General features: G+C 41.2%; 1 protein-coding gene across 5 annotated transcripts in view; it reads left to right on the forward strand.

Moving 5' to 3' along the window:
• The window catches only part of hipk2 (homeodomain interacting protein kinase 2), a 102203-nt gene that overhangs the window by 15781 nt on the left and 67024 nt on the right, over positions 1-19398 (forward strand). For all 5 annotated transcript variants that reach the window (XM_086027823.1, XM_086027822.1, XM_086027824.1 and 2 more), the window contains exon 2: positions 8711-9866. In XM_086027823.1, coding sequence (XP_085883949.1) covers positions 8711-9866 — 1156 coding nt within the window. The remainder of the gene's footprint in view (positions 1-8710; positions 9867-19398) is intronic.

The following is a 19398-nucleotide window of genomic DNA, read 5'->3' on the forward strand; positions in this document are numbered from 1 at the left end:
CTGTTTTGTTCAAAAAAACATTGCCAATAGCAATTTCAATCTCCTATAAAAAAAAACAAAAAAAAACAACAACTAACGTCTGATTTAACAAATAGATCACGACAGAGGGCGTTATCTCATAAAATCGATGTATATTTATGAATGCTTGAATGAATAAGAGCGTGCACAAAATAAAAAGCTTACACTTTCGCTCATTGTAAGCTTCTCGTCCCCATCACATTCTGCCGTGGACGTTCGTCCTGTATACATACAGTAATAGACAGATACAATATCTGAGGGGAAAATGGGTCCTCTATTTGTGTATGCAGGCATGTGTGTCCTTGTAAGACTATCGGCATCATTGTATACCGACCACATTGTTTGCATGTCATTGTCTTTTGTCCTTTACTTCCTGCAACGCTGTCCTTTTCAAACCTCAGGCTGCACTAGCCTACCCGTGACCTGTGTTCACTTTCACAATCAAACCTCATACATCTGTCAGTGCCTGATATCACACAGCACGACACATTCCACTGCTTTTCAATACACAATTTCCGTTGTGCGCTTTACCTTACGATGTACCCAACCGGGATTTTCTCGCATGCGCTTCTCCTGTGTTGTCTTTGCTGTGCACTGTGACCGGCTGTCATTGTTGATCCTGAGAGGAAGCCTGATATAGGGAGCTGTTTCTCATGGTTTGCACATGATAAATGTTATAGTGTGACTGTTTATCAGGTGTCAGCTCCTGCAGGGCCCAAAGAGCCTCTGTAATTAAGACTGCACGCCATTTAATGTTAGCAGTGAGGCACGGCGTTGACTCTTAAATGAGCAGGTGCATACGTTTAACTACAGTATGTTTATAGCTTGCTCCTTAACATTTTAGTCTGGTATTTTTGATTCTGGTGCTGCAGTGACGGCAGTTATTGCCTCCACCAAGCAGACAATCGTGAAAGCTTGTTTTAGGGAAGCTCAACCAATTTCCATGAAACCTTGGGAAGGTTTGGCGTAATGCATTCTGGTGTAACTCCGGATAAAAGCAAGACAAATACATTCTTTTTTTTCTCACTTTTTGCCATTTTAGTTACATTGGAACTATTCCACCCACCCCAGAATGCAAATAGTAGATTTCCATTGCTACCATTCCTCATGTTTGACATCATTCTCCATGAGTAAGAAAGTAGCCTACTAAATGAATACAATATTATGTCCTTCTTCATGAACGAGGACGCGGTCTGCTGAGATATTGACCAAAAAAAAAAAAAAACCTAAAAAAAAACCCATTTTGTTCAAATAATACTGTACATTTCTTTCATTCTCGTTCCTTCTTTCCTTTATTCTTTATTTCCTTCTTTCTCTGAGGGGAAAGAAGTCAAGCGTTGTTCTTTGTACACTTACGGCACTCGTGATCTGATTTATAAGAAATCCAGCTGAAGCAGAGCAACCAGCTCTGCCACCATTGGTTGCGTGCCCGGTGAGGCTGACCTCGCATTATAAACAAGTCAAATGTTTTCCCTCACAAAAGGTGCTTTATGGGCACACACGAAAAAATTGCAGCGTACTTAACTTGCCACATTTGTCGGGTTGGGGGGACTTAGCATGGCTCAGAAAAAATCCTTAAAATGTGTACCATAGATGTACGTATGTGTTTGCACTTCTTCCTGTACAGTTGTTGTGTTGTAAAATGTTGCACACATGGCATATTTTTGGCTTGGAGTTGACCAAGTGTCACATTTATTACAAGCAGTCAGCTGATTTACGAGTCATGTACGTTTGTCCAACAACATTGATAATTGTTTTGCCAGGTGTCCTTTTGCGAGGTGGGTCTGATCTCCTTTATGTGGATTTTAAGAGAGATGAGATAACTTGCTCGGCCTGATGGAGCAACAGTCTACATGTCAGAATCTTCCTGCAAGCTTGTGTGATGTATTGCTCTATAAATAAGCAAGAGATGAGAGGGCTAAAAAAGCAAACTGGTCAATAGTATCCACGGGTTAATATGAGAGCCTGTACAGTGTCAAGCTTCGGCACCTCATCATAAAACTAGACTGCTCTTATGGACAATATGATCCTCCACAGTAGAGTTCAGTTCATTTCAGGGTAGCTTTGAGAACCCCCAAAGTTCTTATCGTGGCAGCCACTACCATTACTACAAGTGGTTTATTGCCGATGAAATGGTGGAGTAAGACAAGAGAACAGCCTTCAAGTTAACACATTAAATCGGGTGAAAACACAAATGACTCTATAGACACTATGTCAGATACACTTTGTGGAATAAGTATGTACATTTGTTCTTTACACCAATCGGAAGTGAGCAAAGAAAATATGGAGTTGCTCCACCTTTGCATATTGTCGCTATCCTGTGAAAACCACGTATGTCCGATATTGGATTTTTTAAAAAATATTAAAGTTAATGCGATGTCTATAACGCAGAAACAGCATTCACGTAAAAAGAAGAAAAATGAAAAAAATGGACATAAGTGTTTTTCACAGGACGATGACGATATGTAACAGCTTCTACTTCTACAGGAAGAACATTTGTGAACCCAAAGATCAATGATGTTGTGCCTGGCTCACAGTATGTGTTCATCTTTGATCTCAAAGGCGTTTGGGATTCTTTCACACCACGGTTGGTTGGCACTTTGTGCACATACCATATTGAAACAGAAAGGAGCCTTCCAAACTATTCCCAAAAAATTAATGAATTGTCCAAAATGTCTTGCTAAGATTAGGAGTTCAAGATTTGTTATGTAAAAGCACATTTTATTCTTTAAACCGGTGCCAAGATTTATCGAGTTATAAGACCTTCAATAGGAAAACCATGGGTAAATCCAAGAAAAGAAAGGTTTCCGAGGAAAACTGCTATGCCCTACATGAACTATACATCCATCCATTTTCCAAACCGCTTATCCTCAAAAGTGCGCTGGAGCCTATCCCGGCCATCATCGGGCAGCAGGCACGTTACACCCTGAACTGGTTGCCAACCAATCACAGGGCACACATAGACAAACAACCATTCACACTCCCAATCACACCTAGGAACAATATAGAGAGTCCAATTAACCTGCCATACATGTTTTTGGAATGTGGGAGTAAACTGGAGAAAACCCACAAAGGCACGGCAAGAACATGCAAACTCTGCACAGGAAGGCCGGGGCGGATCCGAAACCACGACCTCTGCACTGTGAGGCGGACGTGCTAACCAGTTAACCACCGTGCCGCCTACAGGAACTACTGTATGTTAAAAACAAGCGTCGCTCACCTCTCATGGGTGACAGCTTAAAATTATGTTTGAAAATGAAGGTGGTGTCTAATGCCTTGATGCTGCGCTGAAGCTCAGGAGCAAAAATCATAATAACAGAGTAAAATTAATCTTCTAATTGGCAATGATTTTGCAAATAAACAGTATATTCTGCATTGGTAAGTGAAATAGTCCTTTTAATTCATAAGTTGACAGATGAACACATGCTGCACATGCGATAAAATGATGATGGAACACAGAACAAAACATTTTTAGTTCACTGCAGACAGATTATTTAAATTGGGCTGTTTTAATTTCATGAATACGAGGAGGACCCAAATAGAAAGTGACATATTTGTTTGAAAATAAGCTTCAATCAAGCATCTTTTTTTTCAGGGTTAAAAATGTTTTCGTTACATGCAGAAATAAAATGTTGTGTTCCCTGGGGCAGTTAATTGATTTTATAAAAGCAACACACTATCGTTTTTTGTTTTTTATTTTTTTTTACTTTTTCATTCAACATTAATTCAATCACACATACAGGTTAAAATAAATATATCTATACATCTATATATATGCTGTGTTATCCTCACGTCAGATGTTAAAAGAGGTTTTGTAGCTGCCAGTGTCTTTTTTGTTGTTGTTGTTGTTGTTGTTGTAGATGGCCAAAATGGCTCTTTGAGTATCTAAGGTTGCCAACCCCCAGTCTAGACAGTAAGAAGTCAATACATTGACCAATAAGTTCTCCTTCCTCCACACGGGTCTAAGCCTCCACAAGTAGTCCAAATATATTCAGTCACCATCTCTACTCGACTGCTGTATGTAGATAATCTCCTCCGTGATTGCTGTTGTCTCCCTGTGCACCTATCCAATATGGTGCAAGCTGAGCATGGAACATTTGCTGCATGGCTCATATTTACCCTGAATAATGGCCCGTTTTATGGATTTTAACCATAAACCGATGAAAATTGGGTTTGCACACTCCCCACAAATCCTGGGGCTGGTGAAAGAAAGTATCTTTGTTGTAGGGTAGAAATTGGTATTTTATGTGGTTTCTCATTGGAGTATAAATGACACATTTAATAAAAGTGTGCAAGCAGAAGCAGGTCACAGGATAAAATGTCAGGGCCACTTCACATTCTGATCTCCTTCCCTCGTATTCAGGCCGTCTCTCACATGGTATGTAGCCCTGATCCTCCTAAAAAGAAGATTAACAGTCCTCTGACAGAGACGTAATCTTTCTGAAAACACTGACTATTACCATTTCAACATGTTGCCTCAGAACAGTGGAAATTGAGTCTCAGGAATCCTTAATTGTAGTCTGTTCATTTAGGTATGCTTAAAGAAAAATTGTGGCTTCTGAAGGCCTTTAAACTCTGTCAATGTGTAACAAACGGCCTTTTCAGTCTTACAAGTGAGAAGTTCAATAACTGAAATAAGACATTTTTAACTAAAGGTTACTTCTGACAGCATTATGCTTCAAATTCCAAAATAAACGTGTCTGAACTTTTCATGGGGTTCAGGAACTGTGCTTAGCCAATGCAGTATAATTAGTCACATTGTTGCCTATGTGTGTGTGTGTGTTGTCATGAGATAACATTCCAGCCATTTGACCTCTTACTGTTGGTTCATTTAATTTGTGCTCCACAGGCCTCAATGCTGCACTTTTGTTTGTACTTTTACATTCATGGCAAGAAAAAAAACAGCTGGACACACATTCATAACAAGGCAGGCCTGTTTTCTCGTGTATTTCTAAACATCCACTTCTAATTCCGGAGCTTAACCAGTTTTAGGGAACATGTGCGGCCTTCAGTTCATTGCACCATGCAGCCAATATAAAGTGAACCCTTTGACCACAGTGTTGCATCTGAGTGACTAAGATCATGGCCCCTTTATAGTCCAAACATTTCCCCATTACGCTAGTTGATATGGTGGAATTTTCAAGAACGAGAACTGGCTATCTCTGTGTCCATCCATCCATCTTAGTGTCCGTGCATGTGATTATCCTGTCTGGCTTTCAGTCACACTCAGTTGACGCCACTCAGTGACGCAACCCATCATTCAAATTATATTTAGAGAAAAGTACAGGCACAGGAATTGGTAATCCAAGAAGTGACATCTGGCCTTCTGAGCTTATGTGATTAGCAGAGAGCCTTGCCCCTAATAGCCTCACGGACGTTCTTCATTAGCTCTCTGGACAAGCCATACCTGCAGACCATTCAGTGTTAGGTGGCACAAAAAATACATCCTGATGATCATGCAGAGACATTAATATAACAAGCTTGAATATGTAATGTAGGACACACATAGGTGCTGCAGGAGCTCTAATACTTGTCAGGCTTACTTTAACCCCTCTAATGTGCACTACAGGACCAATCCTACAGCATTTGGACTAAGACCAGATGACTGTAGAGATAGCGGCAACGTCCGAGCAAAGCCAGAGGCGAGAATGGAAGAAATGGAACAGGAAGAGTTTGTTTAAATACAAATGAAGCAATGTACATTATAACGGAGAGCTGATAGTTTCTTTCAGAACATATCATGACCACCATTCAGCACAAAGTGACAAGGCACTCATCCATGCCCTCTGCTTCCTGTCCCCATAATAGATTCCATAAATATGCATCCTTTTCCCCCTGACGTCATGAGAATGTATGTTCTTGCTTTCTGATGATGAAGAAAAAGAAACAAAAAACAACCACGAACAGTATGAGGTTTGGACCCTTGCTTAAAGTGGAATTCAACCAAAAAATATTTTTTTCAAGAATATGTTCTATGCAAGCCCACTAGTTGAGAGAGTTGATCCATCCGTTTTTAGGCATCTCTGGGGGCGGCCATTTTGTCACTTTTGTCGACTGAAAATGACATCACAACTACCCAGGGCTCAGGTAAAGACCAATCACGACTGACCTGTATTCTGAAGCTGAGCCGTGATTGGTCGTTACCTGAGCCCTGAGCAGTTGTGATGTCATTTTCCGTCGACAGAAGTGACAAAATGGCTGCTCCCTGAGATGGCTAAAAGCGGGTGGATTTTGCTGCTTAACTCATATTCCACAAACGCAATATCAATCAGAATGCCTTGTCTCAACTAGTGGGCCTGCACAAAACATATTCTGGGAAAAAAAATATGTTTGGGTTGAATTCCACTTTAAGCAAGGGTCCAAACCTCATACTGTTCGTGGTTGTTGTAGCACCCTCCATAGAGCATTAGTGTATGTGCATGGGATCCAGTTCTGTCTGAGTATATTTCTGTCCAATGTAAATGTATTGCATGGAAATATAAAAGTAGAAAATTGAATTTCCATCCAGAAAGACTTAAGGTTTTTTTTTTTGTTTCTTTTTCTTCATCATCTGAAAGCAAGAACATACATTCTCATTAGGTCAGGGGGAAAAGGATGCATACACCTTGACATTGAGGGGACACAAACTGGCAACCAGAGCCACATCCTATATTTTTGGTCTTATGTGTTTTGCACCATAGACCACAGAATTAGCTACTACTATTCAGTGGTTGACAGTTTTGATGGAATTGCCTGGACACAGCTCATGCTTTTGTATAAAAGTGTAAAAAAAAAAACAGAGTAACAACTTCACATGTATTGCACAATGAATGCACAAATATACAATTACAATTATACAATTACAAAATACAATTATACAATTAATATGTACATGTATGCACATTTGCCTGAACACTTCTCATGCTTTTGTATAAACTTTGCAGCGAAGTGAGAAAAAAAAATCCAGTGCAACAATTGCACATGTACCTTAATTTTGTAGATTTGGATGCCCACAATGACTAGGGTTAGACCAGGTGAATTAGAAACATACAGAAATACAAAAGCAATGAAACAGGAACAAAAAACTCACTCGTTAAAAATTATTATAGCACATTTCAAGACTTTAGTAGCTTATGTTTTTCAAATCATTACATTTCTAAATGTTGTATAACATAACTTTATTTGTTTTTTCATTGATGTAATCTTGTTTTTTTTTTTTTACTTATCATTCCTCATTGGAGTGTCAGAAATATTCAGCTGCCTTATAGTGATGTGGGTGGGCGCCGTTTATTTTGTAAGTTTAAATGACCAAACATGGTTCCTTGCCAATAAAGAGTTACCATCAGGCATCAGTTCATCAGCATTGAAACCTAATTGTGTGTCTGTGGGCATAATGTCTGTGGAAGCTCTTACTTTGTTTAGAGTCTACCTACTGTATACTGTATAACTTACTGGAAAGACTGTAGTGTAAATGCAAGCTGCATATACTGTAATCTTCTCCGTGCTGTGATAATCATTTCAATGCCACAAACAAGCCTGTTTGCAAAGGAGTGAGATAAAGAAGTGACTATTTTTGGGCAGTTGTTTGCTTGGAGAGGCTTTTGCTTACTCTAAGGCATCTTGTTCCCAAGAGTTAAGTGCACAGTTGTGCAGTTTTGCTTTTGTGTTGTCTTCAGGATCTGTGGTTGAGATAGAGTTCAGTTCCCTTCTGCTGCTCTTATAGCTTTCTGAACAAAAATGTCTTTCCCCCAAAGTGAGTTATTGTGTCCCAATAAGTGCAGCAGCTGGGTTGCGCGGCGAAGAAGGAAATTGCAATCATTCTTTCGGACTTATTTGTTGCCTTGTTTGTATGTAGGCTACTGTACGTTTTTGTGTCTCTGAATCTATGTTGTCCTTTTAAACGTTTTTTTTTCCTTTGAAGTCCTCTTTTTGTTACCTTTCTGTAAAGAGGAAACAGCACTTCCTCAAAATGATTTTATGCACCACTTAACTTACTTGTCTACTTTCTCAGAAAAAGTATATTTGCACTTACTTAAAGTGAAATCAACCTAAACATATATGTTTTTAAGAATATGTTCCCAGTAGGCCCACTAGTTGAAACACGGCAATCTGATTAATATTGCGTTTGTGGAATATGAGTTGAGCAGCAAAATCCACCCGTTTTTAGCCATCTAAGGGGGCGGCTATTTTGTCATTTCTGTGGACTGAGAACGACATCACAACTACTCAGGGCTCAGGTAACGACCAATCATGGCTTAGCTTCAGAAAACAGGTCAGCCGTGATTGGTCGTTACCTGAGCCCTGAGCAACTGTGATGTCATTTTCAGTCGACACAAGTGACAAAATGGCCGCCCCCAGAGATGTCTAAAAACAAGTGGATCAACTCTTATCCCACAAACGCAATATTTATCAGAATGCCTTGTTTCAACTAGTGGGCTCGCATAGAACATATTCTTGAAAAAAAAGGGTTGACTTCCACTTAAAAAGCATGTTTCCTAGAAGTAAATATATTGGATATTTGATACTTGCCTTTAATGATGTTGTCATGCTGATGCTTCTACATACAGTATACGCTTGGTGTTTTAATGACCTGCTCTGACCCAAGCTGTCTTTATTTAAAGCTTCAAGCTAGTACTCATGTTTCATTGACTCTGAAATTCCTAACCTCTCACTTTCCTTCTTTGCCCCCCCTCCTTGTTCCCTCTTGTCACAGGTATGGCCTCGCAAGTGCAAGTGTTCTCCCCACACACTCTTCAGTCAAGTGCCTTCTTTAGCGTGAAGAAACTGAAGGTGGAGCAGAGTTGCAACTGGGATATGACAGGGTACGGCACACACAGCAAAGTCTACAGCCACAACAGCAGCAAGAACGTGTCGGCCGTGAGCGGCCCCCTCGGAATTAACAGCTCCCTGCAGGTAGCCGGCTCCACCTTGCCGTACGAGCAGGCGCTCATCTTCCCAGCAAGTGCAGGCCATATTGTGGTCACGTCAGCCAGTAGCACTTCGGGGGGCCTAGGCGCTTTGCTGGGCAGCGGAGGTGGAGGCAGTAACAGCAGCGGAGGGGGTGGCGCTGGCAGCGGAGTTGGGGTTCACAATCTGACTCGCCGCAGCACGGTCAGTCTTCTGGACACCTACCAGCGATGTGGGCTTAAACGCAAGAGTGAGGAGCTCGACCACAACAGCAGTGTGCAGATAGTCGAGGAGCACGGTCCACTTATGATCCAGAACGGAGCAGCCAGTGGCGCCACGGTGGCTACGGCGGCCACCGCTGCCTCCACGGCAACATCCAAGAACAGCGGCTCCAACAATGAGGGGGACTACCAACTGGTGCAGCATGAGGTGCTCTGCTCCATGACCAACACGTATGAGGTGCTGGAATTCTTGGGACGAGGGACATTTGGACAGGTGGTTAAGTGCTGGAAGAGGGGCACCAACGAGATTGTGGCGATCAAGATCCTAAAAAACCACCCATCGTACGCAAGGCAGGGGCAGATTGAGGTCAGCATCCTGGCGCGTCTTAGCACGGAGAGCGCAGATGATTTCAACTTTGTGAGGGCCTACGAGTGCTTCCAGCATAAGAACCACACGTGCCTGGTGTTTGAGATGCTGGAGCAGAACCTGTACGACTTCCTGAAGCAGAACAAGTTCAGCCCGCTGCCGCTTAAATACATCAGACCCGTCTTGCAGCAGGTGGCTACAGCGCTGATGAAGCTGAAGAGTCTCGGTCTTATCCACGCTGATCTGAAGCCAGAAAACATCATGCTTGTGGATCCATCTCGGCAGCCCTACCGAGTCAAAGTCATTGACTTTGGCTCAGCCAGCCATGTCTCCAAAGCTGTCTGCTCCACTTATCTACAGTCCAGATACTACAGGTAAGAGTATCTGGCCATCAAAAACTATGAACATTCTATTGATGTCCCTCACTTTGTTCCTGATCCTTTTATTGGACCAATGGTTGTATTTGTGAAGCTTGTTTGAATTATTCTTGCATTGATGGCAACGATTTCAAAGCAAAGCAGATTTTTGGCCATTCACAGTAGTTGTTGCAGCTGAAGTCCTCAACATCCCTCATTGTGCTTTTGTTTTGGGAATTGCTAATCTCTTCCATTGTGGGGACGGGGATGTTGATGCGCAATGATTACACGTGGTGTGTGTGTGTGTGTGGGGGGGGGGGGGGGTGTGTGCGTATGCGCACATTCTCTGCATTCATTCAAATTGGGCAATGTCTGTTAAAAAGATAATTCTGATGAATCATTTTTAATATTATAGCGACATGAAGGGAAATACGTCTGTTTTACAGTCAGGTTAAAATTTTCCAATTCTCATTGAAGAAGGCGCCAATCATGGAGTCTGCCCTAGGGTCTGTATACCGCACTGCTTCCCATTGCCCAGTTTCCCACTGGATCTTCAGCCCCATCACCATGAAGGGCTCCCATTTCCCTTGAGATAAAGATGAAGGGGTCAGCCCGAGTTCTCCTGTAATATGTGCTTGTAATCCACACCACTGGGCCCTGCATTAGAACCAGATGACTTCCTGGAAGATCTTACTTTCTTATAACTCTCACACATCCCTTTTAACCAAAGCAAAAAAAAAAAAAAAGTGTTTAGGTTTGAGCTGAGGCAGCATCCGGGAATCAAAAAGTCTTAATGTTCACACAAAGAGACACTTGAGCTGTGCTCAGGGACCTGGCCTGGTGTTGGAGCTGAGGCAAAGGAAATAACAGGTGTGTCAGCACGACAGTATTCCTCAGTTTATGATTATACCTACTCAAAACACATAACCACAGGCACATGCCAGGTGGTTGTTCTGTGACGATCAAAGTACTGCTCATTCCTTTGAGTAACGTCCAAGGTATTTATTTTCATTTATTTTTAAATACATATATATAAGCTAGTGTCTTTAAATTGTTTAACAGTTTTTCCCATGCAAACGATGTTTTTAGTTTAAGTCACTAGGTTTCTGACAAGAACTGGCCTCTCTACTCCAGTGTTTCCCAACATTTATTGAATGAAGCCACATATTGCTTGCTTCGGGCCTGTGTCACCATTTGGTAAATTTCAAATTGTTTTTCAAAAATCTATACTTTTGGTCAGTCTGCATGTATGGGTGTTATTTTTACAAATGACTGACCGATCTTAAAGACCAAGTGTGAAGTAAACTTGGCCAACCATCTTTTGAGTAATACTAATGGCTAAACCTATTTTAAGCATACTTTTGTTACTTTTTATGACGCAACCCCACTCCTATAGCAACGCGCTTAACAACGAACATGCAGATGTTTGGCAATCTCCGGTAATCTTGTGTGACGTCTTTTAAAGAGGGCGAGTCGCCAGTCAACCATTGTACTGCATTGTTGATTCCGCCGTTAACTCCTCTTTGCCTTTGTTATCGCGTTTTTCGGCGAACTGCCTCGTCGCTGTGTGACGATGCATTGTTCACATTCAGACCAACGCTTGTCTGAGTGGCCAAAAGATAAGAATAGGGCAAATAAATGGACCATTTACAACTCCCGACTGACTGCAAGAAATTATAAACATAGTTATTGTGTTGGGTTCGTTTCAAAAGGAAGACCACTGCTCGCTTCAGTGTCACTATGTGGCCGCTTTTATTCACTCTCACCCTCACCCCGATTAGCGTCTGCCCTCTAGAGGTTCAGTACATATAATACGACTAATTACACCACAATAGTAACCAATAAAAATACAAAAGGAAAAGGAAAAAAGAAGCACCACCGGAGCGAACGCACCAACGAAGTCACTAAGTTCACTTGCATTTAATTATTTATTAAATATACCTTATTTGTGCCTACTAGTACTATTAAAATGTGACAAGAATTAATGCAAATTTGACATTGCGGGACACCGACCCACTATGATGTATGCTCTCAGGGCTAGCAGAATAACTGGATCAAGTAAGTTACCTCATCATGTGTAATTTACAGCAAGGCACAACATCGAATTTCAAACAAAAACACTGGGCTAATAACCGTAGCCTATAGCTTACCATTCTTCCAAATCGGAGTCTCATCTCCACTGCATGTCCGGTCGTTCGGGGACAACTCTTTCCTCGCCTGAGCATCTGGCTCGTACATGTATGGTCCAACATACATCATGCCAACAACCTCCTCTTCCTCCAACTCATCAAACACCTGGATCGCCTCATATCAGTTCAAAATATTGCTTTCCGACTGGATTTGTACACTTTCCATGTTGTGCACTGTTGTTGTTGCACTTCCGGGTTGTCGCTCGCCAGGATCTCACTTGGTAATTACATTGTAGAATATACGAAATAGAAATGTTTGTTTTTGGGCTTTATTTTTTGTATGACGTTTAATTACTTTACTTAGATTTCATTTAGCATTTTCTGAAATTACTTCACACTTGAGTTTTAAGTGTTTAAATGGCTTGCTCACTTTAACGATGCAATGTTAATTATTGAACAAATGTGACGCTTTTGGGGTCTCCTGCAGTGCATTTCGCTGGCATATATAGATAGGTGAGCAAAGAGATTGTATATTATTTGTAGTAAATAAGAAATTTTCAGACCAGTTTAGTGAAATTGGATATATTTCTCAGAGCACACCTGATGATCTCTCGAGGCACACCAATATGCCACAGCATTTGGGAATCACTGCTTTACTCAGTACACTTCCCCTAGCAATCCACATGTATCATCCGCCTTATGCGATTTATTATTATTTCCATTGTGTCTCCTGGAAATGGCTTTCTTCGAATTTCTCCTCCACTGGAAAAAGCCCAATACTAACATCCTAAAATTCTATATATACGATAAAACACATGTAGTCAAATTCAGTGTCTTACTGGAGCTACAGGAGCTCAATTACACAGTGCATGCAAACACCTTCAAATAAACTTTCCTACCAGTTATCTGTTGTTCCTCCTTAGCGTTACTGCAGGTCAATAATGAGGCCGTAAAATATTCTTGTTTGTTTTGTGGGGGAGTGATGAGAGGAGCAGAGTAGCAAGTTCATCCTTTCATTTCCTCTTTGGAAAGCAGCAGAAGGGAAGGAAAACCAAACAGTTAGTCACTAGATCAAGGACTCTGTGACCCTGATATAACGTGAATGTATACTTTTTGGTGTGTTCTTCAGTCACTCCCGAAAGGCCCTCTACTTTATATAACTGTCAAGGTAGCGCTGATTGATTCTGATGACTGAGGCGAGTGAGCTCATGAGAGATGGTCAGTGCATCGTGTGAGGTTTAGGCAACAAACACACTTTGGCTGCGGGTCCATTTCACACGGCGTTCAAAGGTTCAGATGAGCGCGTTAAACTCTCTTTGATGGCTTCAGATGAGAAGATAACAGGATGGTTGCTGGTGTGGCGTGTGGTTCCCTCACTGGTTACTGACTACACTCGGCTAAGACAGGTTTTGTGTTACTTTATTTCGCAGCACAATAGCCAAAACATTCCCCTTTCATCTTTTTGAGCCGAATGGAATTGAATAGTCTTTGTGCACTAATGTTTTATTTTTGTTTGTTTTTTTTCCTCTGCCAAATGCTGTTTTGGATTGATGAGGTGAACATGCGTAACTGTGTGATAATGGTTTTGAGGAATTGTAGGCACAGCATATTTGCGTTTTCCTTCACTTTGAGTTGTTTTATCCAGTAGTTGAGACAAAAGTAATATTACATTCAAGCCCATTGTAGATATTACACCCACAGAGCTGTTATGACTTTATTTTCTTTACATCCATTTGCTTAGTATTTTATACGCGTCAGTCACAGATGTTTGGACTTTGTATGTTGCAAGTAGAGTGTGTTTGTTTATGTTCATGTACACACTAAAAGAGCCTTTTGCAAATGAGTTATGGATTTTCCACAACGTTGACTTATGCAAATAAAAAAGCAGAATTCAAGCTTGCTATTTACGAGAGCAGCTCTCTGGGTCCTTCCAGTTTCAGTTTTGTTTGCTTCAGTGCCTCATGAATACATGGTTGTGGGGCTGATGAAACTGTAATGTTACCTGATATTTTGCAATTGCTTCAGCCACTTAATTAGGGAGCTACACAGTTAAATGAAAGCATTATGATCAGTTTTGATTGACAGAAATATATGAATCCAACAATATGTTTATTATTGTAGTTTCCAGCAGTGTAGAACTGCACTGCATCATACTGAGTGACTCATTAAGAGACTGGCGAAAATACTACTTCGTCTTGTGACCCAATCCTGCTCCTATGTGTGCCCCCTGTCCTCTCCCTGCTTATAGCTGATGATGTAACAGGCAAGCCTTCTCATCAAGCTCACACCTCTCCACGTAAACGGATTATTGTCTTGTCTCAATTGTCTTTGTCCGGTATACTTCCTTAGACAAACGTCCTTGAGATACTGTCAATGGAACATGGTGAGACATGCACTGAGGAAAATGAAGGAAGCTGATTTAGTGGTGGCTGCTGATGACGGAAGGGAAACATATTTAGTCAGTCAGTGGCAGTGATGTGCTTTGTTACTATGATTATAACTCAGATTTTAGCTTTTCAGAAACCTGTGGCCATGATTTCCACCGGGGACTTGACAACTTTCCTAGGAATTAATTTTGCAAGTGAACGTGGTGCTTTCAAGGCAATTATTCCAGATAATCCTCACAACCTGATGTCAGCAGTTTAGCTGAGTGTAGAAGGTGTGCAGATTATTCAGAGTAACAGGAAATTGTCAAAGCATTAGACGAAATTACATTCATCCCAAAACAAACATTAACTACGGAGCAAGTATCTGCATTTGATTATTCTTGGTGATGTTAATCACTCCCAGTCATGTTCTTGACTGGTGCAAAAAAAAGGGTAGATCTAAGATCTAATAATTGCAACTCAAATAGCTAACTCTATAACAGTAAATATTAATTTGTACTTTTACCTTTACCCTGTAGGCATAGTTTGATGGCGCGTTTGTAGTGGTAGAATGGGCTTAGTTGTTATCCTTAAGGAAGCTATTACTTGGCTGCATCAGCTCGCCCTCATTTTAGCCCTGGTAAAAAATTCCAGACAACTCGCAGGGTGAAAACGAGTTTACGCTGTATCTCAGCAATTCTGGCTAACTCGCTATAACCCTCGCTACCATGCCGCCTCCGGCAGATGTATAGATTAAGTGTTTTTTATTCTCAATAAACTTTATTTGACAAGCAATTTTGTGTTTATACTGTAACCAATCATATGATTCGCTGGCCACGAGAAGTATTTGTATTACTTGCTCATTGACATTTGTTTTTTGTAGCCAGGGCTTTCGATGTGTGTTCCTGCAGGGCAATTTTGACAGCAAAATTGACCCTTTGCCGGAATCGGAAACATGGGAAATATTTGTCATGCCACTCCTCGTTTCAACACTTCATTGGCAATGTGGCGAACGGGGAGTGTGCACCCTGAGTTTATTGCACTCACATGTGGGCAAGGAGAGCTACAGTCACACATACACTTTCAGCCAATTATTGGACAAGGCAAACAGTCATGCACACAAATACTAAATGAGGCCAACGTGACTCCAGGTACTGACGTCACATGTGAGGCTACGTCCCTAAAGGCACACATTGTACACACGAATACTACAGTACGTACATGAAGTACGCTTAACAAAACCATTTCATTTCTACGGTTTCGTTGTACCTGTTCCAGTGAAAAAGAAGACAGATATTAATAATGTCATTGTTTTATCATGTTTTTATACCATACATTGCAACTTTTCTTGTGTAAATATAAAAACATATATTTGTCACAGACCCAATTATTTTCTCCAGGACATCACACCTGAATATGAACAAAAGATATCAAAAAAGAATACAAATGTATAGGGAATAAAAGCATGCATACTGTAATATCTTACAAAAGAGGCAAATCTTTCATCCTCGCCAGAGGTATTAGGATGAGCTAAAAGGAGTTTGGATGTGAGCAATATGCACATAAAATATACATTATTAAAAATATATTTCTGTAGGCACAAAGCTCAAGCTGGCCTTTAACAAAATAGACCACCACATTTTCTCTATCCATGATTAAATTCAGTGTTTCTCATATATTTACAGTACTCTGTGCTGGCAAAGACGAGTGAGTGGGGCTGATGCTACCATAGGATTTTTGACAACCCTGGGGCTTATAGTGTAGCCTTAATAACTGTTGAAATATATATGTCTCCATCAGAGGCTGAGGCGGTGCATGGTAAGAGGAGCCCCTGCCCCACCTGTCTATCTGCTTGCCCATCTGTCTGCCGCTAGCAACACACGCAGGCAAAGCAGGCTTTCCAGCACATTGACTCTGCCACACGTGAAGAAGCATTGAGGGGGCTCTTAATGCGGGAGGCTGCATGTTAGTCACTGCTCTGCGAAGCCTCTGTTGATGTGTACATATGCCAAAGCTAGTTAAGCGTCAGGCTGGGACCACTACACATGAAGTATAAAAGGCGCAGGGAGGCAGTGATGCTGTTCAAGGTGGAGATGCTGTTTGTGAGGGGAATCTGAGGAAAGTGGGAGGAGACTGCAGAGAGATGGAAGCGTAGGTGTGTGGGATGTCGTTGCTTTGCAAAGTACGTGGAAATGTGCTCCTTTTCCCTTTAAAGTGGAAATCAACACATTTTTTTCTCAAGCATGTATTCCGCACTGGCCCACTAAATGAAATACGGCATTCTGATTAATATTGCGTTTGTGGAATATGATTTAAGCAGCAAAATCTACCCCTTTTAGCCATCTCAGGGGACGGCCATTTTGTCTTTTCTGTCGACTGAAAATGACATCACAACTGCTCAGGGCTCAGGTAACGTCCAATCATGGCTCAGGTTCAGAAAACAGGTCAGCCGTGATTGGTCATTATCTGAGCCCTGAGGCTGTGTGATGTCATTTTCAGTCGACAGAAGTGACAAAATGGCCGCCCCCAGAGATGGCTAAAAAAAGGGTGGATTAACTCTTACGCCACAAACACACTATTTATCAGATTGCCTTGTTTCAACTAGTGGGCTTGCATAGAACATATTCTTGAAAAAAATATGTTTGGGTTGACTTCCTCTTTAGGTAAATGACAGGTTATTACTTATGTAAGGTAGCTTTTATTTGGTTCAGCATGACATGATGGTTGCTGACGCATGCAAGTACTCTCTTGTTGATTTAAGCGCCTTGGATTTGCTAAATTAGATTTTTAAGATTATAGATTACGTATTTAAGATGTCATGCTTATGGCAACTGAGCCTGCTGTTGTTATCAGGTGCTGGCTATTACCGCAAACCCATTTTGTTTTTATATGAAAATGGGTTAACTAGGCTACAAAGAGAGAAAAGGTGCAGAATTTTCTGTCTTCCCAAATACAGTAAATTGTACAGACAGCAGCAATGTTTGATGGCTCAATATAAAACTTTACACATGAACTAAAACCTTCAGCAGACACAGCAATGTACAGCAACAGAGTCTCTTCTTCATTGTTTGCTTCTTTTTCCTAGTCACGTCACACGGTCAGAGCCAATAGTTGGTACATCATAGGGCTCAACCATTTGTGCCCCATCCGATAGTTATGCCCATGCCCACCACATTCTTCCCAATATGGTCTGCAATTGAATCACTATACTTTGTGTTTAATATGAAATACAAATTGTAACATAAGAAAAACAGATCCATCTTCTGGATCAAGTAGGACACCGCCCCAATGTTGCCACTGCTCACCAGCATACAACCTCAAGATTGCCAAAATGATCATTAAGGCTCATTGTATTCACCGCTGTGCTTTCTTCGTGACAGTCATAACACCTTAGTATGCATGACAGAATCTTAATAACCTCTTTCATTTATAATGTGCCTCTGGGCAGCTATTGGATGTGTCTCCACAGAGCAACCAGCATGCACAAGACATGTAGCAGCTAAGCTAATTAACTACCGGTAGTAAAGCATATGAAACATAGCGTACACAGTTGTCAGCATCTGGCTGTTATTCAAACCAAATAATGAAACACTTTTTTCCATTGCTTGGAAAATGTGAACTTTTGCCACCTGGATGCAACCACCAATAGTCACCAATATGCTGCACCTGCTGTATAAATAGTATACTGTAGATTTCTGTGTTTGTGCTCCTGCAGTTCCCCAGAGCTCGGTGAGTTCCACCACATTGTTCCATCCATGCTACTCGTCTTTGTTCTCCCTCCCAGTTCAATTTCCATACATTCCCCAGGTCATTAGGCCGAAGGAAATTAAGGTGCCTTGATAAAACTCAGCGAGCCGCCCACGGGAGGCTGCAGTCACTCTGTTCTGTATTGATTGGCTTACCTCAGCGTTTGTGGTGCGGGCACGCCAGTGTGACCTCGTTGAGCCTTACAGGTGTCGGAACAGGCTTGACAACACTCCGTGAATAAAAAGCTGACATTAAAAATGTCTAGCCGCAAAAAAACATATCACACTTTATTTTCATTTTAAAGCTGATTGGTCGGATGAAGTTTCTCACAGCAGAGGTTGCACGTTTGACACATTTGTCCCTGCAATCAAGCGTAGGCGGGTTGGCTGGCATCAATCGCTGACTGGCACCAACGCCCTCAGGTCTAAATAAATCATAAGGCGTCCTGCTGACCTTCTCTGCGCCATACCAGGATGCCAGCCATCCATCTGAAGGGAGCCTCCAGAAAGGGGACCCCGGTAGTCCCTCACACCACCCCCACCCAGCCTGTGCTATGCCTACTCTTGTTGCTTCTCTTTTTTTTCCCACCTTCCCTTGCCCACCTTCACCGCCTCCATCCACTTGCATGAATATTTAAAACTCAGAGTGGAAAATATGCAGGAAGAAGAGGGGAATGCTTGCTCGAGATACAAAAAGGAATTTTGTGCCAATGAATTCATAGTGGGTGAGTGGAAAAGAGAAAACAACTGACTAATACCATCAAAGATCATTTTTAGTTGGGAAGAGGGACATATGCTGTTTGTGTGTGTATATTAAGATTGAGAGGGAAAAGTGAAGTCGGCTATATACCGGTAATTCTATCTATCTATCTATCTATCTATCTATCTATCTGTCTATCTGTCTATCTGTCTGTCTGTCTGTCTGTCTGTCTGTCTGTATGCACACCTGTAATTTATTAACCTAATACAATTGGAATATAATAAAATATTTGTTAATAACACTTCAGGTTAGGCGATCACACAGCCTTAGTTTGAGTATCATAATTTGCTAAACGTCTACTAATGTTGTGTAACTTGATTTTGTTCAGTGTAATAATGTACTACCACTTTTAAATTTAATTAACTGTTTGAAAAAAATATATAATTTTAGTCTTGTAACAAATTGCATCATACTATTTTTTAATTCTAGAATGCAAAAATGAATGGTAAAGTAACCAGGAAGGAATTTAACTTTGTTTATCCTTCAGTCCCACAGACAGCAATGACATTGTCCCACATTGTAATGCGTCTCTATAAATAGCTTGCATTA

Source organism: Filicampus tigris, chromosome 4 (assembly GCF_054856515.1).
Source record: "Filicampus tigris isolate MCC_2025a chromosome 4, RoL_Ftig_1.0, whole genome shotgun sequence".
In the NCBI taxonomy this organism is placed as follows: Eukaryota; Metazoa; Chordata; class Actinopteri; order Syngnathiformes; family Syngnathidae; genus Filicampus; species Filicampus tigris.